This window comes from Clinocottus analis, unplaced genomic scaffold (assembly GCF_023055335.1).
Source record: "Clinocottus analis isolate CAN_PGR_092001 unplaced genomic scaffold, fCliAna1.0.p SCAF_62, whole genome shotgun sequence".
NCBI classification, from domain to species: domain Eukaryota; kingdom Metazoa; phylum Chordata; class Actinopteri; order Perciformes; family Cottidae; genus Clinocottus; species Clinocottus analis.
The window spans coordinates 272,788-295,775 of record NW_027176221.1 but is presented as its reverse complement, the minus strand read 5'-3'; the positions used below and the strand labels follow the sequence as shown (position 1 = coordinate 295,775).

General features: G+C 43.8%; 1 protein-coding gene and 1 long non-coding RNA gene across 2 annotated transcripts in view; one reads left to right on the top strand and one right to left on the bottom strand.

The window, feature by feature from the left end:
- The window catches only part of LOC137804772 (uncharacterized), a 4,346-nt gene extending 766 nt beyond the window's left edge, over positions 1-3,580 (top strand). The window contains exons 1-4 of the long non-coding RNA XR_011080172.1: positions 1-1,992; positions 2,806-2,941; positions 3,039-3,095; positions 3,366-3,580. The exon at positions 1-1,992 is cut by the window's left edge and continues 766 nt beyond it. This is a non-coding gene — a long non-coding RNA (uncharacterized lncRNA). The remainder of the gene's footprint in view (positions 1,993-2,805; positions 2,942-3,038; positions 3,096-3,365) is intronic.
- Positions 3,581-4,821: 1,241 nt separating this feature from the next.
- Positions 4,822-22,988, bottom strand: part of psmd1 (proteasome 26S subunit, non-ATPase 1) — a 31,271-nt gene continuing 13,104 nt past the window's right edge. The window contains exons 17-25 of the mRNA XM_068604143.1: positions 17,282-17,396; positions 14,448-14,564; positions 13,292-13,394; positions 10,706-10,875; positions 8,786-8,878; positions 8,384-8,476; positions 7,045-7,254; positions 5,863-6,028; positions 4,822-4,994 (exon numbers count right to left, since the gene is read on the bottom strand). Of these exons, the coding sequence (XP_068460244.1) occupies positions 5,882-6,028; positions 7,045-7,254; positions 8,384-8,476; positions 8,786-8,878; positions 10,706-10,875; positions 13,292-13,394; positions 14,448-14,564; positions 17,282-17,396 (1,048 nt within the window). The 3' untranslated portion in view covers positions 4,822-4,994; positions 5,863-5,881. The remainder of the gene's footprint in view (positions 4,995-5,862; positions 6,029-7,044; positions 7,255-8,383; positions 8,477-8,785; positions 8,879-10,705; positions 10,876-13,291; positions 13,395-14,447; positions 14,565-17,281; positions 17,397-22,988) is intronic.

Below are 22,988 nucleotides of genomic sequence, written 5' to 3'. Positions count from 1 at the left end.
AGACGAGCTGCAGTTTATTAATGCGTCCAGACCAGCTGCAGTTTATTAATGCGTCCAGACCAGCTGCAGTTTATTAATGCGTCCAGACGAGCTGCAGTTTATTAATGCGTCCAGACCAGCTGCAGTTTATTAATGCGTCCAGACGAGCTGCAGTTTATTCATAATAATGCGTCCAGACGAGCTGCAGTTTATTCATATTAATGCGTCCAGACGAGCTGCAGTTTATTCATAATAATGCGTCCAGACGAGCTGCAGTTTATTCATATTAATGCGTCCAGACGAGCTGCAGTTTATTCATAATAATGCGTCCAGACGAGCTGCAGTTTATTCATATTAATGCGTCCAGACGAGCTGCAGTTTATTCATAATAATGCGTCCAGACGAGCTGCAGTTTATTCATAATAATGCGTCCAGACGAGCTGCAGTTTCTTCATATTAATGCGTCCAGACGAGCTGCAGTTTATTAATGCGTCCAGACGAGCTGAAGTTTATTAATGCGTCCAGACGAGCTGCAGTTTATTAATGCGTCCAGACGAGCTGCAGCCGTCACACCGACTGGATGCTAAATATGTCGCTTTGTAACTTTATGGTTCTAGTGGATTGAGAATCTCAAGGAGTTCTGGGTATTCTGGTGGCCTATGAAATGTATTTGAGTAGAAGTATAAAGTACTACTTAAGTACAATATTTGAGTAAATGTACTTTGAAGGACGAGACGTCAGAACTTGGTCTGCTTCTCTTCCCAGAGGTTTGTCTCAAACTCTTCAGCAGACTTCATCCTGCAGAAGCTGTTGAAGCCTTTCTGCCTCCAGGTCTTCGGCCAGGAACTCATATTTCCTGACATTTCCTCCTGAACAGAAGACTCATGTTTCATATGTTCATGGCCTCGTGCGCTCTGCTCTCACCGCTGATGGTGAATGAACAGACGCAGTGTTGCTGCACAGGATCCTGCACGAGGCGCTCAGCGAGGACTCGCCTGCACGCCTCGCGCTCCACCCGGAGCTTGTTTAGTTGGTCTCCAGCCTGCGTTCCCAGAATGGGCGGAGCCGCCTTTTCTTTCCATTTTGTGGAGGTTTCATTCCTGATGGACGCCTCCCCAGAGAGCCGTCAGTCTTTCCAGCAGGTTTCCCAGCTGTGGAGGTCTGGCGTCCAGCTGTTCACCCAGAGCCCAGAGACCTGCTGCCAGAGGAGCGCAGAGGTCACATGAACGACCTCTGTAACACACACACACACACACACACACACACACACACACACACACACACACACACACACACACACACACACACCTCAACATGTTATTCCTCGGCAGTGCACATCCATCCACAACAAACAGCTTCCTTGTATAAAACTCGTTGACATTGTGTGTGTACGGCAACGACTTGTGTTATAAGTTAATAATAAAATCCACATAATCCTCGTTTCCTCTGGCAGACGAGAAACGTGTTTTTTAGTCTGGAAACGTCCGTGAGCATTTTGTTCTTTAGCTAAGTGAAATATTAAATATAATATCAGACACTTTTCTCGAGCCTCCCACACACATTTAGTCAACACGGTATATTTCTCATTTTAATTATTTGGTATATGTTTTTTTACGGTATGAATTACATTGTTGCTTTTTTTTTATCATCAACATTTTAAGAGGGGCGGCGCTTTAGCGCCCTCTATTGATGCACCGCCACTGATCACTCCATCCTCCCCTCTATCCTCCATCCTCCCTCTATCCTCCATCTTTCCATCCTCCATCCCTCCCTCTATCCTCCATCTTTCCATCCTCCCCTCTATCCTCCATCTCGAGGAGCAACAGTCTGCTCGGTCCACAGCGTCTTCACGGATCGCCGGCGCTTCACTCGTCGAGTCGCCAGCAGCCAAACTCGCTTCGCGGCGTTCGCCCTTCAGGCAGCGACCCGAGCAACGAGCTCTGTGGGTCCGTTGTTTGCTTTGACTGAACTGCTGAACCTTCGTCGACACATTCACGGCTGCATCCACAGACGGTGACTCCATGCTCTTCATCGCCTCCTCTTCCTCAGCTCGCTGCTGGTCGGCCGCATCTCTTCTCCGCCGCTTGGCCGACTGGATGCAGCCGAGGATCCTTTTGCCTTCTATGGGCCTTCAGGATGGAACCAGGAGCCGCAACCTTTTTACATTTCCTTTAAAAACAAGTCCAAGTTTAGACGTTTGAGTTATGAATTTAAAAGCAAAGGTTCACATGTTCGACCTCGCCAAAGACCAAAGGTTGTTCTGATGTTTCAGACCTCCAGAGCCGCGAGGCAGCTGACGCACGGAGCTGGCAGGCTACAGCGGCTAAGCTAACAGGCTACAGCGGCTAAGCTAACAGGCTACAGCGGCTAAGCTGGCAGGCTACAGCGGCTAAGCTGGCAGGCTACAGCAGCTAAGCTAACAGGCTACAGCGGCTAAGCTAACAGGCTACAGCGGCTAAGCTGGCAGGCTACAGCGGCTAAGCTGGCAGGCTACAGCGGCTAAGCTAACAGGCTACAGCGGCTAAGCTAACAGGCTACAGCGGCTAAGCTGGCAGGCTACAGCGGCTAAGCTAACGGCACCTCGGCACCAACACACCGAGCTGCTGATGAGGAATATGTATTTAAGAATGTTGTGAAAACAACAGAGAGCTTTACAAGGTTCTGTGCTGAAGAACTGATTCATATCACGTTAGTTTAAAAGAGGACGTCTTCTTCTTCACATAGAAATGTGTACATGTTTTAGAAGTGTGACGTATGAGGCTGTAAATAAAAAGAACGTTTTCCACACACACTGATTATTAATTCATAATATAACGTTTCATCTAGATCCTCAGCGGCATGGACGGGAACCAAGAAGTTCCTGTGGAGACGACGTTAAAGACATGAAAGCATCTCCAGGGTCCTGTAACAGTGACATCTCTCAGCTGAGCACGCAACAGTCTCTACAGTTACATTAATATAAGTAATTATAATTATTATAAGTTAGTAGTATCGTTAGTGAGGAGACAGAGAGCCAGACCTGAACCAGTCAAACAGATGTTTCTTCTTTCTCCTCCCAGGATCTCATGCCGATGATGGATTTGGTCGTTGAGGTCGAAGTCAGCTGAACCTCAGAGGTGTGTGTGTGTGTGTGTGTGTGTGTGTGTGTGTGTGTGTGTGTGTGTGTGTGTGTGTGTGTGTGTGTGTGTGTGTGTGTGTGTGTGTGTGTTCAGAGAGACGGTGGAGTCGATAAAGTTATTAAACGTCCTCCAGGAATGTGAAGGGAGGCGTTGATGAGACTAAACGTCAGAATGTGCAGACGTTCATTGAAGTATTTACTTCTTTGGTGAAGTTACTTCAGCTGCAAATCATCTGAAGACCGGTCGCTTCTTTCCACCGGTCTTCAGATCACGAGAGGCATTCCAACACAGAAAGCTGCTCCTGGAACCTCCGCATGAAGCTCCTGGAACCTCCGCATGAAGCTCCTGGAACCTCCGCATGAAGCTCCTGGAACCTCCGCATGAAGCTCCTGGAACCTCCGCACGAAGCTCCTGGAACCTCCGCACGAAGCTCCTGGAACCTCCGCACGAAGCTCCTGGAACCTCCGCACGAAGCTCCTGGAACCTCCGCATGAAGCTCCTGGAACCTCCGCACGAAGCTCCTGGAACCTCCGCATGAAGCTTCTGGAACCTCCGCACGAAGCTCCTGGAACCTCCGCATGAAGCTCCTGGAACCTCCGCATGAAGCTCCTGGAACCTCCGCATGAAGCTCCTGGAACCTCCGCACGAAGCTCCTGGAACCTCCGCACGAAGCTCCTGGAACCTCCGCATGAAGCTCCTGAGTCATGAAAAGTAATTGTATAGTATAGACTATTTTACAAAAAGAGTCAGACCTTAGTATGCAGTAAAACAATGCAACTAGAAAGTAAAGTGATGGTGAAGTACATCATGAAATATAAAGTCATAGTATGTAAGAGAAATTGAAAAATAAGCATAAAAATTAAAAAAAAGTAATAGTCAGAAAAGTTCCTCATTAAAAATGGAGTAAAAACATTCAAATGAAATGTTTTATGAAAGAATAAGTAGTGTCAGAACGTCAAAGTAAATAAATTCTTAAAATATGCAGAAATTAAAGTTTTTTTGCGTCACTGAGAAGAAGAAAAATCATTTTAAATAAGAGAAACAGTTAAAGTTTCTATTTCCATCAAATGGATTGTTCATCATCACTTATTCTTTTTTATGGTTTTTCTTCCTTGACCTTCAAGGCACCAGGAAAGTTATTCAGGTACACTCAGTACACACAGTACACAAAGTACTCAGTAAACTCAGTACACTCAGTAAACTCAGTACACACAGTGAACTTGGTACACACAGTACACAAAGTACACACAGTGAACTTGGTACACACAGTACACAAAGTACTCAGTAAACTCAGTACACTCAGTAAACTCAGTACACACAGTGAACTTGGTACACACAGTACACAAAGTACACACAGTGAACTTGGTACACACAGTACACAAAGTACTCAGTAAACTCAGTACACTCAGTAAACTCAGTACACACAGTGAACTTGGTACACACAGTACACAAAGTACACACAGTGAACTTGGTACACACAGTACACAAAGTACTCAGTAAACTCAGTAAACTCAGTACACACAGTGAACTTGGTACACACAGTACACAAAGTACTCAGTAAACTCAGTACACACAGTGAACTTGGTACACACAGTAAACTCAGTACACACAGTACACACAGCTGAGTGCTGAACATGTAAATCTAAACTCATGGATGAGAGGGATTCCCTTGTTGCACGGCGAGAGCAACACACACTCAAATAAACACACACTCCCCAGCCTCCAATATATATCACTTTTTTTTATTGTACGGACAGAAAATTATACAATTTGAGGATGTAAAACATTCCCTGTCTGGCAAACGAGGAAACCCAACAGGAAAGAAACGTGTAAAAGAGGAAGCAGGAGGATGAAGAGATGCTGGACGACGTGCCGACATCTCACGTCTGCAGACGCCTGAGCAGAGGAAAGGGTTAAAAACAGGTTAGATTCAACTTAAATAGCACAAAGCTCAATTATACATATACGAGTCCACATCATTGGCCAAACTCCAGATTGTCGTACGAGAGTCATGAATGGTGTTGAAAGGAGACTCCATGCAGCCGACAGCATGAAGCGCTCAGGTGGACAACAGTCCTGAAGGTGCACAACAGGTGATGCAATAAACATCCAAAGATAGTTTGTGATCGTTAACGTGCACAAGAACGACTATGACGTGCAGATGCCTGCTGTAAAAAAACCTCTATTCCATCTATTTAATACTTCCATCTTGTTTCTACAGTCCTCCCTGTAGCTTCAGTGAAACACCTGCACGAGTAGAAACCTGATGAGCTCAAAAGTGCTGCGACTGAACACATTTCTATTCTGGGCATCAAACCCGTGACCTTCTCCAACAACTGGGTCAGTAACCGCTGCGCTGCGATCTCTGATGTTTACTCAGCCCATGAGCTCAACAGACGACACAGCGCGCATCATCCAGGCCCTAGTTTGGTCACGACACCTCGTCGTCTCATCACGCAGCGAGCGGCTTCATGGGAGGCGAGCGGCGCTCCAACACAAACACCAGCAGCCGGGCGGCCGCTCGCCTCGCCGGCGAACGCGGCGTGAAGCTCCTCCGAGCTGCTGCAGGGACGAGGAAACTGGGCGAGGCCTCGAAAAAACAGCTGAACTCTGCGTTATCGCAGAACATAACTCCCAATCAGAGAGGTGTCGACATCAGTGTTCTACACCACGAGGCCCTGAAGAGGAGACACTGGATCAGACCAGCGTGTTGCACGTCAGCCGACAGGAAGCCGCGAACGAGCGACGCTTCAGGAACGCTTACCTTTGCTGCCAGAGCGGTTCTACTCGTCGATGTACTCGAAGGGCTCGGGCGCCTCCGGTTCCTGCTCTTCCTCCTCAATTTTGGGGCCGTGAGCCGAGACGGGCTCCACCAGCTCCTCCTCCTCCTCACTGGTGTCCCTCATGATGATGATGCCGCCGTTGTGGAGCTGGGGACCAACAAGAGAAGTCAGCAAACAGCATTTAGCCACCAGTGTGTGGAGCTTTCATGTTGAAAGTACTCTGCTCACAGTGCACCGTGTTTATTTACATCTCACCCCTCACTGCTGATGAGGAACTTGATGCTTACGCAACAGCTGGAAAGATACTGAGCTCAGCATTTACACAGACGACATTAACCCTTTCCACTACAACCACCGCGCAGAAGGAGAGAAGACACAAACCAGCTAAACTACCGTTAAGAAGTCATTATTCACAACATCTGGTCTGGTACAACCGTCAATGAAGTCAGCAAGTGGAGACCAAAAGAAACTTTGGGGTTAATTCATCTAAAGATCTCAGGCGTTGTGTTGGTTTTGTGTTTTTACTTTGGGACAGAATGAGTTCAGATTATCCTTTTGTGGATTCATTCAGCTCCGAATCAAAGAATGGAAACTTCACTTTAACGCATGTTGATCCACATAAAAAGAGCTTCAGTAAACCTGCAGACACTCACCAGATTTCAAGAAAAGGCTGTAAAACCTCTTCACTTCCTAAGCTCCATCAAATGTAAAAACAAGTCCTTAAAGGGAAAGCAGCACGACAACTTGAAGCTTGTTGCTCTCGATGCGAGGCGGCGTACAACGCAACACAACGCAACACAACGCTACACAACATCAACAGTTCTTCTCAACCAGAGAGCTCTTTAGGAGATCGTTTAGGAAAGTGATGAAGAGAATTAACCTGAAAACAGGAGACAGAGAGAGACAGACAGGCAGAGAGAGAGAGAGACAGACAGACAGGCAGAGAGAGAGACAGACAGGCAGGCAGGCAGAGAGAGACAGACAGAGAGAGAGAGAGACACACACAGACAGACAGACAGAGAGAGAGAGACACACAGAGAAAGACACAGACAGAGAGACAAACAGACAGACAGACGGACAGACAGACAGACAGGCAGACAGACAGGCAGACAGACAGGCAGACAGACAGACAGGCAGACAGACAGGCAGACAGACGCTGGTACCGGTTTGAAGGGCTGGTAGCGGCAGGTCTCCGGCATGTTGAGGACTTTGAGCTGAGCGGGCATCACTCTGGCCGGGTTCTCCAGGAGCTGGAAGTTTGGCTCTGCCTCTTTCTTCTTCTCCTTCTCTTTCTCCTTCTCTTCATCCTTCTTTTCCTCCTTCTTTTCTTCTTTCTTTTCCTCCTTCTTCTCCTTCTCCGCCTCCTGGACCTCCTGTGAGAGAAAAGCAGCATCTTCTGCATCAGGACGACCTTCTCTTCAGTAATGTGTGTTTACAGAGAACAGCTGTACAATGAAAAGGTTGTTTAGTCGCGTCCTCACACACAGAATTACAATAAACAACAATACAAATAAGGAACAAGATATAAACGATATAACAGTATTGCACAATGATGAGACTTTGAAAACCCTGTAATCCCACCACATTCAGATTATAAAGTAATGAGTAATACATTATGTTTTTCCCTCCTGCTCTGGATGATTTGTAAAGATATCAGACATGAACCAAACGCTGAAGGGAGCTGGCAACACGTTTCAGTACTGCATCGAGTCTCTCTGGCTGCTTCCAGAGGTTTCTTCCTCCTTCCATAATATTCCATGTTGAATCCAAACATATTCCCGTGTTGATACGTCTAGTGAGGAGAAGCCAAAGCCCGCTCTATAAAACTGGACAAAAGGACAACGGTTGAATCCTGAGCCGAGTGACGCGGCGCGAGGAGAAGCCTCCACATCAAACCCCGACATGTTTACAGGCCGGACTTTTCCAGCTCGTCTCTCAGCACTGAGACACGTCAGAGCGGATCAAACGAGCCGGCGGCGGCCAGAGAAACCCCACCGAGGGCTTTACTGCCGACAGAGTGTGAAGAAGAGAGACGATGCAGACACATGAAGAACCTGAACACCCAGGATGCCATCAGCTACTCAATGAAGGGTGTGACTTCACTTCTGCGTATGTTTAAATTAAAACATCAGCACACGCTGTGGCTGCTTTGCCTCGTGGCCCACATGAGATGTTCTGCAGAAACACACCTGTCATAATGCGCTGCAGAGGCACCTGAACGGTATTATGGCTCTTGCACAACTTTTAAAGCGGTCCAGCAATAACATAAATCCTTAAACTTTACTTCAAATACGTGGCGAGCGTTTAAATGGTCAAGTTGTTTTAATTTAGGCCTTTAGGATCTTTCTGTGGCAGGAAATAAAACTTCATTCTGAATAAATGAAGTTAAATAAGCGGCCTGTTGCTGTGACTCTTGAAGAGGTGTGAAAAACAAACTAGGAAATAAATAAGATTTTTAGTAATGAGGGGAGAGTTTTTAAAGGGCTGTGCATTTCAACTCACCACCTCCATCTTCTCCTCCTCCTTCTCTTTCTTTTCCTTCTCCTTCTCCTTCTTCTTGGCTTTGGCTGTGATGGAGAGAACCGCGGTGGAAACCTGCCACGCACAGAGAGAGAGACGTTTCCTCAATGTCAGACAACACCAGACACGCTGAGCTTCTGCAAGCACGGCTTAAAACGAACTAAACCAGTCAACCGCAAAATAAACTCTGCATGGTCTCATTACTTTCTCCACGAGCACCTACGACTGAGAAATGAAGCAAGTGGGAAGAAAAGATGAAATAATAAATATACCGGGCAAGAAAATGATGAGGGAGGTTCACAATTATTCACTAATCAATACGAAGCGAGGTCGGCTTTCCTCAACTCATCACTTCAGAAGCAGAAAGTAAAGCCAGCGGCTCACCTTCTCCTTCTCCTTCTCCTTGGGAACCTCCAGCGCTGGCGGGTAGGCGAAGGTGGAGGGCTTACAGTTGGAGCGATACTGCACCTTGGGCATCTGAACAGAGGAGAAGACGTTCAGCAGCTTGACCGAACACCGCAGAGCCAGCGAACGCTGCGTCACAGCAACTCATTCTGTTTGTTGTGTCATGCTGTTCCACCTCGTACACATGATCATGACAATTCATCCAATAAATGATCAACTAATCGTCTGAATGGACTTCCTTCACCACGGTGGTCAGTGCGATCCAGCAGTAAACACCCATTTATCTAATTTACAGAAAACTGGAGCAACTTTTTTCAGAGCGAGAGATGTTTTGACTGATTAAATCTCTTGAGTTGCTGTTAGGAAAGAAGACTTCAGCTCTTTTAGAGGAAGACTTCAGCTCTTTAGAGGAAGACTTCAGCTCTTTTAGAGGAAGACTTCAGCTCTTTTAGAGGAAGACTTCAGCTCTTTTAGAGGAAGACTTCAGCTCTTTTAGAGGAAGACTTCAGCTCTTTTAGAGGAAGACTTCAGCTCTTTTAGAGGAAGACTTCAGCTCTTTTAGAGGAAGACTTCAGCTCTTTTAGAGGAAGACTTCAGCTCTTTTAGAGGAAGAGTCCTTTAGACTGAATTGTAGAAAAGAACAAATAAAAGTGTATTTCTCAGAAAAGACCCAATGTCACATCACGTCGTCTCAAGTGTCATATTTTAGATTCTACGGCCGCAGAGTGTAATTTGGGTTTAATGTATATAAAAAAAGACATTTTTTACTTCCATAGTTCTTCATTGTCTAAGCAAAGTGCCTATTTTCCTTTAAGCGCTCACTGGGAATAGCGTGGCTTAGTTTTTAAGTTAAATGTACATTTATCTGGTGATTTAAGCAGACCAAAGAAGCAGCGACTAGAACCTCCTTCACCTGCTGCAGGCGTCATTTGATGTAAAAACAGTCCGTCAACTTTACCGAGACAAATATGAAAGAAGTTCTCCAGACAGAGCAGCAGTTGCCTTCTGTTTAGTGTGAGCCTTCAAATTATAACAGCGTCCTGAAACCAAATGACTGAACGGTCCCGATGACCCAACAGAGCATGCAATATGTACCAGAGGAGGCTTCTTATTGGTTATCACCTAATAACTCATCCGCTTCCCTGCAGTACGGCGGCAGGAACGAGAAGCAGCGGAGCGACTTGTTCTCATCGACGCCGCAAAGAACAGCGTGTAAATGAAGAGGATGTTCTCATCCAGTGGAGGTGAAATCTGTGAAGCGTCGCCTGGTGGAGTTAAACAGGTGCTGACGAGGCTTGGCACAAAGTCTGGTAAACCCTGCTGTCCCCGGCTGCCCTGTGCTCTCCATCCCTGCTGTGATATGTGGGTCTGTCCACTGACTGTAAAGCTGGAGCTGCACAACACGACCAGGTGCCTCAGGGTCTCTGGTGCTGGACATTTGATGGGCTATATCCCTTAAGTTACACCCGAATCCACAGCGCCCGTTTAGGATGTGATGGTGTCAGTGAGGACAGGATCCCCATCCGGATGCTTTGTTGTGGATGGACTGCGCAGGACAGTCGTTACCAAGGGAAGAAGCTAAATATTTTCAGCCCAAAGACGGTGCCAGAAAGTCCACAGCGGCTCCACCGCAGTGCTGTTTCAACAAGAATACATTTCTGTAGGGTTTGCCTGTCGTGACGTCTGTTGCTCTGCTGGCCGTCCCGTGAGAGGAATCACTGCTCAGCGGCTCACCCCTTGTCTTTGGTTTAGTGGATATCTTATCTGATGCAGGAGTCCAGGGACGGAGGACATCGTAGGCTGATTCATGACTTATTACATTTAAATTGTGTGGCCTAATAACACGACAGAGGATTCAATTCATTCCTTCCAACACACCAACTCCAGCCACTCGAGTACCTTGAGGTCCTTGTTGAGTCCGATTATAGCAGTTGGTTGAAATGCCAGAGACAGGAAGTGGGAGAGAGGGAACCAGAACCAGAACTGGGTGAAGACCAGCAGGCCGACCAGTGACGGCATGTGAGTGTGACCCGTCCTGGACTGCAGGGAGATGGTCACGTTACGCCCGCCTGGCAGCAGAGAGGGAGAGAAAGGCTTTTACACACAGACGCTATACCGAGTAACTAGAATATGACAAAAATATACGTTTCCTAACCAGAGCACAATTTGAAAATGTCACTTCAACTGTGATGAAACTATTATTTTCCTCTCTTCTTTAGTTCCCATACTAGAAGTTAAACAGCTTGTGCTAATTGTTATCCGTCACATCTCTTTGATAAAACATTATTGACCGACTGCTGGTGATATCGTTTAGATAAATTACATGTTGTTCAGTAGAAGAAACTTTAACTACAGGTAGAACATGTCTGGTCACCTGAGCGCTGTGTGAATCCAGGACGACTCAACATAACCCAGTTTACAGATTCACGTAAGCAAATACAACAAAATTATAAACATTTTTTAAAAAGTTGTTGGCAAACTACTCTTTGAACATAACCCTGGTGTGATGGTTCAAACAGCTTTATCCTGATCACGCATTGTGAAACAAACCGTTATTGTAAAATGGAAGGAGGTTAATGGGAGCACAGACCAGGATGGTCACCACCCTGAGAAGATCATTTCTAAACTTCAATTCGTCTGATCTGTTGATCCCACGGCAAAGATTCATATTACAAGGACAAACAGCGAGCTAATTAAATCCAAGAATGCATTGTGTCGTGCATCCTGCATGAACGAAGAAGAAGAAACGACTCTCTGTGAACGTGTGCGCTCAAACTGATTAATAACAGTCTGTAGAGGCGACCAAGACGATGGAGGTCAATCGGGGTCAAGTTGCTGCTTGGAGCCGAACCAACGAGTAACTGACCTCCCTTGACCTTTCTGGGACAAACGGTGAGGAGGGATTGCAGAGAGGAAGACAAAAGGGAGGGGGAGGAAGAGACGGCATGAGGAACACACGATAAAGCCGTCATGTCGTTCGGGAAGACAATAAATACTTTCCTTTAAAAAAGGAGGGTGTGTCACTCGGGAGGATCCCCTGAAGGAGTAGCCCTTCCAACCAAATACTTCATCTTTCCAGACAATACCAGTTAAATCATCTGCTGTCTTTTTGCTTCGTGCTCTTATCTTGACATCTGAACCGGTGTTGAAACTATTCCAGTCGCTCAGACTGAACGTTGGCCTGAACGAGTCTCGAGGTCTGCTTGCTGCGCCGCAACTGGACGCTTAAGAGTCTCTTCATAACTTAAGAGGTCGAGAGCACTTGACCAGCAGCTGTTTTTGCCAACTCTTAGTTTGGTCGGCCAATTTTCATTCCAAGGAGGTTTGTGAGGGCGGCCCGGGGAGAGCAGTGATCCCTCATGAGGTGTTGCATGACAACATCAACAATCAACCTGTCCGCCGTGACGCTTTAAAACAAAAAGAGGAAAAACCAGAAACCAACCAAATCCAGTAAAACTCACTCTTATTCCTGTAACTAAATATGCTCAGTGTAAAGCTAATTAAAAAGAACCATCGCAATAATTGAGGGAAAGTCTAAAAAAGGAGGAAGAACATGTATGGGTGAGAAAAGGAGCAAGAGACATTTCCTGTGTAATGAGCGCCAGTGATCATGAAACCGACCTCCCACCGCTTACGCCCGTCAAATTAAATACGATTACCTGCGCACCTCAACATCTACTCAAACATTCACTGCACACCAGCTTCAGCGAGTGGCGTCTCTTGCATATGCGTTTAAACCGTAAGCTCCACAATGAATTGTACTGACAACAGGAGTTAAGCGCTGAGCATTAGAGCTTGTATAGAGAGCTGAGAGAGTCGACTGTAAGAAAGATGAAACCAGAGGTCAGGGTTTCTCTGGATGGTCTCACGCAGGGTCATCTTGGCATGTCTGTCATCAAGATGGCTAACCTGCTCAGGTAATCAAGAGGCAATGATATATGGCTGATGGGAAACATTCACAACAATCTAAAAAACCCATTCACTGCACTTATTCTTTCAAGTAACGCAGCACATACTTGACGGACTTCACTTTGTGTAGGTTGCAACACCAGATAGTGTATTTAGACAGCAGGGTGTAAACAGCTGGTTTCCTTCTGGCTGAGCACACAGGGTTTCATGTTCCTGCTAGAAAATAAGTTTCTGCTCCTGCTTGCATTGAGGGTTTTGTGTATGCATGTGAATATGGGGGTGCTGTGTGTACCTGAGTGTGTAGCTCTCCAGGACCCTCACACACAAACATATGCGGCATGCTTGTGTCCACAAACACTCGCACACATACATACAAACACAGAGACCATGAGACAAACAGTAAACACCAGTGTGAGCCCGACAGGCCACATGGCTGAGAGCAGCTGTAACGTTACCACCAGACCCAAGATGATATATAAACTATGTGATTTTTTAATTATTTAAATGACTCTTTGAACATGCTGACCCATGCCTACCACCAGCCTGCACGAACAGCTGAATACTCTGTAGACTCACCTGCATCGAGGATCCCCTGGGCCAGGATGGCTCCAAACTTGGCCATAACGTCATCGTGCTTGTCGTTGATCACCTTTGAATAAAGCTGCCTGAACTGGTTCACCTGGAACAGTGTGTGGGGACACGCATGTTAAAGTAGATCGCACAACTGGTGGCGTGACACCGATGACTAAATATAACATTGTTTTTGTTGAACAACTTTGGATCAACTGGTGTCTTTCTTTGAATTTGAGATTAAGAGGAAAGAGTAGAGATTTAAAGCCGTTGTATTCTCAACATTGTGAGTTCTCGACTCCAGAAAAATGTTAACATTAATTTACACCAACGGCGTTCAATATAAACAAATCCGTGTCTGTCTCCTTGTTAAAGGCTTTCCAAATCCAGAGGAAGATACGTTTGTATTACAACCATATTCAAACTAGCACCGTCGGCACAATATCGTGAACAAAGCCACACCAGCACTGCCGCCCATGAGGATGGCGCAATACACGAGTAATGCATGAGTAACACATGAGCAATACATGTGTAACACATGTGTAACACATGTGGGAGGCTCGGCTCTAAGGGCATATCTCGGTAACCACAGTGAAGCTTTGCGTAAACACTGCGCTGCACAGTTAGCAGACAAATTGGACCCATTTAGCAGCTTAAAACTAAAGGCCCAATACCTCTGTCTACAACTATCAACCAGAGTGGAACATTACAAAGAATGGGACTTTGTATTAAACAGTTATAGATATAATACCTTCTGACATTCCAATGTTTTAAAAAAAACTGCCTCTTGAACAATCCTGCATGCCGCCTTGAGCTTGAAGGACTGCTGCTGTGCAGATGAAGAGTCTGAAAATGTGTCTGGCAAATCTTAACGGTCTATGACAAAGTATGTGGTGATCCAGACGTGAGAGCATGCAGGTACACCAGAACTAGTCACTGTCCAGTCTCCCTCAACACACATCTGATGCTTTCTGCTTTTGGTCAAGTCTTTCTCTTCATCCTCACTCTTCAAAACAGGCGCAAGCTTTCCAGACCAAAGCCGTTGCTGGAGCTGGACATATGAAACGGTCTTGGCCAAAACTTTGATCCTGGCTATCCTGACCGCTGAAGAAAATCCATTTCATCATGGTCACCGAGCGCCGATGAAGTGTTTGGATCTTACCTTGGGACAGGTGACTTCTGACTGCTGGATCATGATGAGGGCGGAGGAGATGAGGGCGCCCTGCCTCACGTAGTTGACGGGGTCATTGGTCATTGGCTCAAGCAGGTTGATGGCCTCCTGCGGAGATAAAGCAGAGAAGTCGGCCATATGGTTTGAAATGAAGAGCAATTTCAAGTAATTGCTTATTTTCAAGCGTATTACTTCAGAATATAATTCAATATAAAATTTTCTTTTAGGTATCTATCAATTAAATTAGGTCTTTTAAATAATGTAGTCAAAACACCAAAGAACTTACGCACAGATAAAGAGCTGAGAACCAAAAAGTAAACATGTCATTGAGCTGACGCTTTTATCCAAAATGGCATAAAATAAATGCATTCAACAAATTATTGCTATAAGTAAGTGCCATTTAAGTGCCACTTTATTTATTCAAGGTGGAGTCAGAAAAGACGTGTTTTTAGTTGTAGAGACTTCCTGCTGAGCTCGTTCCACCATCGAGGAGCCAGGAAGCCAACGGTCGAGACTTTGTTGAGTGTTTAGTAGAGATGGACGGCTATTTGCAAGGCTACTTGTTTAGTATAATCTAACAAATATCTAATAATGACCTCCTAATTGTGCCAAAGTGACAGTGATAATGATATGTATTTCACTCCAAACATTTTATATTCAGCCATTTCTAGCAGAGCGGATCAGTGCTACGGGAACGCTTTTGTTTGGTTGAATACAGGAAAATTAATTACCAACAGAGGCACACCACACACACATTAATGAGATTAGTGTCATCCCATCTGGTTGCGCAGGAAAAGGGAATTGAGACAGCGCCGCCTTTTTCAGTTTCCTACCAAGATCACTGAGAATGTAAAAATGGAGGACCTCTTTCCTTCTTCCAGGTCTGAACTCTCCTCCGTCCTGGCTGAGCAGTAATGACTGTAACGCACACCACCAGACTCACAGGGAGGCGTCAGCGCCGCAGAGGAAAGAGAAACAAACCAGCACGATGACAGCGGAGGTAAAATAAACCATGTTTCATCCGAGCTCTTGGCTCAGCTGGCTCAGACAACCGTGCACCAGGATGATATGTTGGAGTGTAAATCCAACACCAGTGGACCACATCCTGTTCCTGATAGGTTGTCGAGGGGTTTAATTGAGAGCATTACTGTCGGGCCCAATCAACAGCGCCGGACGACACATGATGTGGTTGCTTAAGACCATCTGAGTCCACGTACAGGAGCGAACTGTTATTTTCTATGTCTCAGCCTGAGATGAACTTCAAATTAAATTCAGTACGACTGTCTGGAAGCTTGTGTGTAAAGGGAACGGTGCAGAACACACTTCATCACGACATTCACATTTATATAAAGTAGATTATATCCTTAAATGGGATTTGTTTTTTGGTGAACAATGCTTCCACCAAATACACCAAACAAGCTGAACTGTATTTAAGATCTTCCCTATGGCACAACATGAGCTAAAACGAAACACAGAAAAGGGTCGAACAGGTATTATATGCAGTTTTAGAGTCAAAGAAGTAAAACCATCCAAAGCCCAAGGTGTGTATATGATGGCGAAGGATTGTGCTCCCTCTTAAAAAGGTGACCCACTTCTCTTGCCACAACATCATTATTCTCACTCAGGACCTAATCTGCTAGAGCTCTTATTCTGGAAAACCAAGCAGCAGCACGTTGGCGCTGATCACCTCCAGCACGTCTCAGCCTGATCTGGTACAAAACGTTCACTTTAGTGCTTCAAGGCTCAGGATGCAATGAGCCATGATGCCGCTTCAGCTGTGCCACCCGAGACTGACCAGCCCACAGTTAGACAACTCTAGAACTGGCAGCAGCTCAAACTCTGTCTTCTTCACTCTCCTTATCGGACTCCAATGAACCCAAGAGCGATGACAGGTTACAGCCTTGTGACTGCGAGCCAATTTGGACCATTTCAACAGCGAATCTAACGAGACCTTTCAACAATTTATGAGCTGCTCGGTGTTGATATTCCATTAAAAAGTCCAAGATTCTAAGAAACGTAGCTGCTTACTTTTATTTATTTGAAATCATTGTATACAGTAATCAAGACAATGTTGAATCACTTTGGAGGCATTTGATCAAAATGTGGCATGATTTAAAAAGTGTCCTGAACCAGATGAGGTTCAAAGGAAGATGAGTCTTGTTAGATAATCCTGGATAATATCAGCTTGTACTTTGAGCTACAGCATTACAGACAATTCATTTTATTAAAGCAACATTTGTTCTGGTGGTTACATCTGACGAGAGAGAAGTCACCTTCACAGTAACTCCTGCAGCAGCTACAGAAGGATGAGCGAGTACAAACTCCCTAAGATATGTCTCACAAAAGAGACATCAATTGGGTGCTTTAAGGAAAAGCTTTTGTGCAGAATAGAGAGTCTTTGCATCCGTCTTACAACGTCCAAATAACTGAGGAAAAAAATGCTATTCAAGCTCTTCTTGTAAGCAAGAATATTGTTTCTATTGGATGAGCGCTGGTGCAGACATCTCATTATATGGGAGCTCCTTATTTACATTGGAACCCATTTGTGTGGTGCGGTTTGCTAAATAAGTCCACCCTTACATAGCAGCATTAATGAGAGCTGGAGCATGAGACTCTTACTCTGTCGCCAGGCTTTTATTTTGAAACATGCCTTTATTGCTTTTGTCTCCCCTTTTTATATCAAACATAGCTCCATGTTTCAGATTAAGTGTACAAACAAGTCAGACAGCAACATCATTCTGCTTCCTGGTAAGCCTTTGTGGTTAACAATGCGTTGCGTTACCAGCCGTTCACTCAGAGTAAAAGACAAATGAAGCTGCTCTCACCTTGTTGCCGGTCCCAGCACAGCAGATCCCCAAAGCCATGGCGGCCCCACAGCGCACATGAGGGTTGTAGCTCTCGGACAGAAGAGACACCACACTGGGACACTGCTCAGGGGTCCTGAAGGGAGACACAGAGTCAGGGAGAGGCAATTTAAGTTAACCTTTAAATGACACAGAGCTCAGAAAAAGAGCAAGAAAAAGCATGTTATTTTCTCATTAAAGATTACGGCATGCTGAGGAAAATGTCCCCAACAAGTATCGGTGTTACAACCAGTTCCTGAAATCATTACTGCTCGTCTGTGCATTTCACAAACTAAGCCAGTGTTAATATTGCAGCTGATAAGGTGAAGCTAATTTTAATTAGTTTATATACATCTAATAATTAGGCTATTAACTGCTTTATCATCATTATAGTTTGTTGGTTGATATATATTTTGGATTAAGAATTAGAATCTGCTAACTATTAACTAATACTGGCAAATAAATGCAGTGAATTAAAAGTACAATATTTTCCTGAGAGATATAGTGGACTAGAAGTAAAACATTAAATAAAATAGAATTACACAAGTAGCTCAAACAGTACTTGTACCCTAAATGTACTGAAATACTACATTTCATCACAGCTACAACAAGAGCACAATAGCCATAGATGTAGAAACACTGTATGCCCATTATGCCCACAAGAATCAGACTAAAAGCATGACTTAGTGATGGATGAGGTGCTTTGTTCCTCATGATGTCACATGAACCATAACAACTGTAGATATCTTGAACTGATAGGAAATGCTTGTTTTGGCCAGCTGTCAAACGGCTGGTATTTGCACCAATATGGAGCCATTTGTACAACATGGCACAGAGCGCCAAGGACTAAATACCATTAAGATCAAAATGTTTATGCCACAGGTGCATTTGGCTGTGGATCTATAGACTCCCTGTTACTGGACAAAGTGCAGAGAGAAGACAAACAGCTTGGGTATGAAATGCAGGGCTTTGATTTATAGCTAGACGGACTCAGTCCCTTTTCATTTTCTGCCATTGGTGCCGTTGAGGAATAGGGAAAATAATCACTAAGAAAACCCTCAGTTAATGATTACGCATGTGTAAATGATGTGGCGCTAAAAGATTTTCTCTTGCACATTCTTAACAGTTTATTTGTGGATGTTGCTTTAAATGTGCAAAGCAGTGGTCTACATAAATGTTTCCCCAAATGTTCATTACAAAAAAGTGGTTGGAGTAGATTATGGCAGAGTATTAGAAAAACAAAAGCATTAAAACGGAAAATAGATGCGAGTAACGAGACAGCGAAGGACGCCACGTACTGTTGAGCACAGGACGAAAGCATTGTGGGTCCAAAGGTTTCCAAGAACTAACGAGGCCCGACAGATGACGGATTGATTTTATATATATATATATATATATATATATATATATATATATATATATATATATATATATATATATATATATATATATATATATATATATACACACACACACACACACACACACATATACACACACACACACACAAATGAGAACTGATAGGAACAAAGAGCTTCGTAAATCCAGTCAAGAAGTCATAATCTGTGTAGTTTTATTTTCCACAATTCACTGAAGTGTCCCATTGTATAAACTGACAACACTCCAGTGCACCTGGAGAAGCTGCTGTAGTTTCTACACACAACTGGACGCTCATTGATCCGATAAAAGCGAAGAAAAGACTAAGTCAAACAGCTGTTTGGCTCTCAGCTTCTGAAACAGTTGGTTTTAGTTTGTGTATTTGCTTAATGATGCAGCGCAAAGCAATTAACCAGATAAAAACAGAAAACGATAGAGAAAACAAATAAATGAATACTGAAATAAATAGTGATAACTGTGTTTCATACATTTTTCAGTTCATGAGCAAATGAAATGACTTCTAGCATCTTTCTCCAAGTATAATCTCCACTATCTGTCTCCAAGTATAAAAGTATAATCTCCACTATCTGTCTCCAAGTATAAAAGTATAATCTCCACTATCTGTCTCCAAGTATAAAAGTATAATCTCCACTATCTGTCTCCAAGTATAAAAGTATAATCTCCACTATCTGTCTCCAAGTATAAAAGTATAATCTCCACTATCTGTCTCCAAGTGTAAAAGTATAATCTCCACTATCTGTCTCCAAGTATAAAAGTATAATCTCCACTATCTGTCTCCAAGTATAAAAGTATAATCTCCACTATCTGTCTCCAAGTATAAAAGTATAATCTCCACTATCTGTCTCCAAGTATAAAAGTATAATCTCCACTATCTGTCTCCAAGTGTAAAAGTATAATCTCCACTATCTTTCTCTAATTATAAAAGTATAATCTCCACTAGTCTGTTTGGAGTTAAACGCTCGATGAAATAATTAAGATCTTCGAGTTTCAACGTGATCTTGTTTATTCCATTTTGGTATTCTGATGACCTTTAAACTAATACTATGATATGGACCAGACTGTAAAACTCTTAGAAACTAATTTGTGATTTTGGACATTCGGTATGCAAATTATGGGTTACAAATTATGAACCAGCACATCAACGGTTAAAGTTTATTTCTTTAATAACAGCCAGACCCAGAGACCTAAATCAATATGGGTCTACAGAAGCACAATTTTCCAAAACTTTGCAATGGCTTTCACAAAGTTTAATTTAAAACCTTCTGAACCCTTTTAAAGTAAAATATAATCTAATTACCTTCAACAACAGCAGAATGGAAGAACTTAAATGGAAAGAAGAAATCAATATGCAGCACTTGTTTAGTTTGAGTGAAGCAATGCCGTCTGTATTTAGAGCCCAACTTAAACATCCCAGTAATGTATTTAAAAACCTCACAATGATCTTAACTACTTGAAAACAAAGGAGAGAAGAGATCATTAAAACAGATTACATGCAACACTTGCAAGCACACTCAGCCCGCTGTGGACATTTAAATTAATATTTGGAGACGAATAAGCATTTCATAAAGCATGGCGTGAAGACAATGAACCCTTCAGCAGTGTTGCTTCTGTAATTTATTGGCCATACGAGCCAATTTAGAAATATTTACTTAAAAATGTTCCAGGCTTTTGCTTGACTGGTTAATGGACTGTGTGCTTATATGTGCACGCCTCACATGTATAATGGTGAGTGACAGAGGCTGATACAGCTGCACCTTAATAACTCCCTCTGCCCTGGGAGGTAACATGCACATGGAAAGGTAGGCAAAAGAAACGTGAACACCGCTTAGATAAACAAATTATACGTTGATTTTTGACACATGAAATGTGATTGTTCCCTTTACTAATGCACTTGAATTGTAAGAGCAGATCTCATTAGCTTGCTTCATGTCCGTTACAACCAGTCACCCAAACACATTGTGAGAGCACCTGGACAACGTTGCTTTAACAAAGCACATCGGCTGCATAGCTTTTAGAGTCTTAAACTCAATTAAAAATGTACCAAATGTCTGGCAAAACAAAAGAGAAGCTCTCTAAGTATCAACAACGGAAGACATTTTTAAACAAGAAAATTTCCAAAAGAACGCAATACTAATACAAACATCTCAACAACAATAACTGCAGATTGCTACGACAGTTTAAAGTGTAAACCTGACAACTCAGAATGCAATCTGAGTCATTCAAGAACATGCCTCTACGAAACGAGCTCCAGCTGAAGGTAGACAAATGTATATTAAGAAACTGAAGCTGACTGATCCCAGTGGTCCCGCTGGGCCATGAGACACGCACCGGCCTTCTGCTGACCGACATCACAGCTGCAGTAGAGGATGCTGGGATTGAACACATCACACCCATTTGATATGGGGAACCAAAAGAAGCTCATATAGCTTAGCAAGCCAGTTTCATCTTAAACATTTGTTATACGACTGCTTTTTCCTGGGAAACCTACAACACACAGACCTGTGTGGGATCTACTGGCAGCTTTTCACACATTTTCTTGTGAAGAATCATCATCTGGTTACTGTAAACTCAGGGGATATTTTATGCCAACATCTTTTACTTCATGCATCTGCTTTTAAAAGTGAAACAATGAGAACATACACTGAAGGAAAACACATTTTGACTTGTTAAGGCAGAAAAACAAATAGTCTAAATTTTAAAAAGTAATCATTTCAAAGAAAATATGATAACTTTTTAAAAAGACTTCAGAGCTTAATGAGCTCATGCTGGATCAAATTCAAAAGCGTTATGGGATACAAGCACAATTCCCTCGCACCGTACAACATAGGGGGCTTCTTCCAATACACCACTACTGCTGGCTTCAAATGGAGGGAACAGAAAGTGACAAATATAAACAGTGGGACGGCTGCGTTGAGGGAAATTACCTCCCAGAACCACTGGCGTACTGCCAGCATGAAGACATTCATCTGTTTTATACAGAGTCCGACTCACAAGCAAGACAAGGAGGGAGGGAGGGAGGGAGGGAGGGAGGTAAGGAAGGAGGAGGGAGGGAGGGAGGGAACAAGACGGGAGAGTGCTGATCACAGGCTGCGAGCAAGATGCAGCGAGTAGGAACGAGAGAGAGACGACAACATCTGAAAGTTTTGAACGAATGATCGCGGTGATGCGAAGCAAGACTCGGGGTTCCTCCAACATGTGGAAGGAAAACAAATTCCACATCATGGACGGCTTCAGACAGAGACAGATTTAGGTTCCACCGCTGAGGGAGGACATTCTCTGTCACATTTATATTTGGAGAGGCTGGAAATGTAAAGAGCTAAGAGGACTTTAAAACAGAATATTTTACTAAGAAGACTACAAATACTGAAGTGCGTCGGCGCTAAGCGGCGCAGTTCTCCTGGAACAAAACATCGCTTTTGTGTTTATGAAGACGTAGCGGCACAGAACTACTCAGGGAGTTACTCGACATCGACGAACTAAAATCATCATCAGATGTCTTCAGGTGAGAAACAAAGATCATCATGATTTTTATATTTTATTAAGTTTGATTCTTTGTAAACACTTCCGCAGACATTGGTGTGTGTGTGTGTACATCTTAGTAGACAAAATTAGTACGTAGTGATGAAACTGTGTACCTTTAATTTAAACTTTTATGGAGATTTTTTAATGTTTATAAAAACTGTCAAAATTAAATCTCACATAATTGTACGAGTTTTATAAAAAAACAATGATTGCATTTTTTTTAACTTATCGTATGCGTGTACAAAACCATTTTTATTTAGGAATTAAACAAAAACATAAATTGCAAAAAGCATGATGAGATCATGTCGTATATTTTCCAAATAACAAAAAGGGAATTTCCAGTTTGGTGACCGTTTCCACATCATGGTGAAGATCCTCCGTACTGGTTTCGATAACCATCTTGTCATGCCATCCTTCAGATAAATGAAGTGACGAGGTATTGCAGTTCCTTTAACAAACCTGTTTGTTCTTTTAAGTGGCGCAATGGAGGACAAGCGCATCAGCTGCCTGTGGAAGTGAGGGCCCTGCCAGCGTCTCACTGTGGACGTACTAGTCGCGTCAGGATTACTGACAGCATTGGAGGGTTAGTCTGGACCCATTTTTCTTCACCTTTTTATCGTCTCCAAGCGGTGGATCCTCTACCGATTTTGAGCCGCTTCTTTTGGTTTGTACAGTAAAAGGGATGAGGCATCCTGTGCATTGACCCCGAGCCGTCACGCCCTACACCGTGTCCTTGCCCGTGGGACACAGTGATCATGCTGACCGAGTG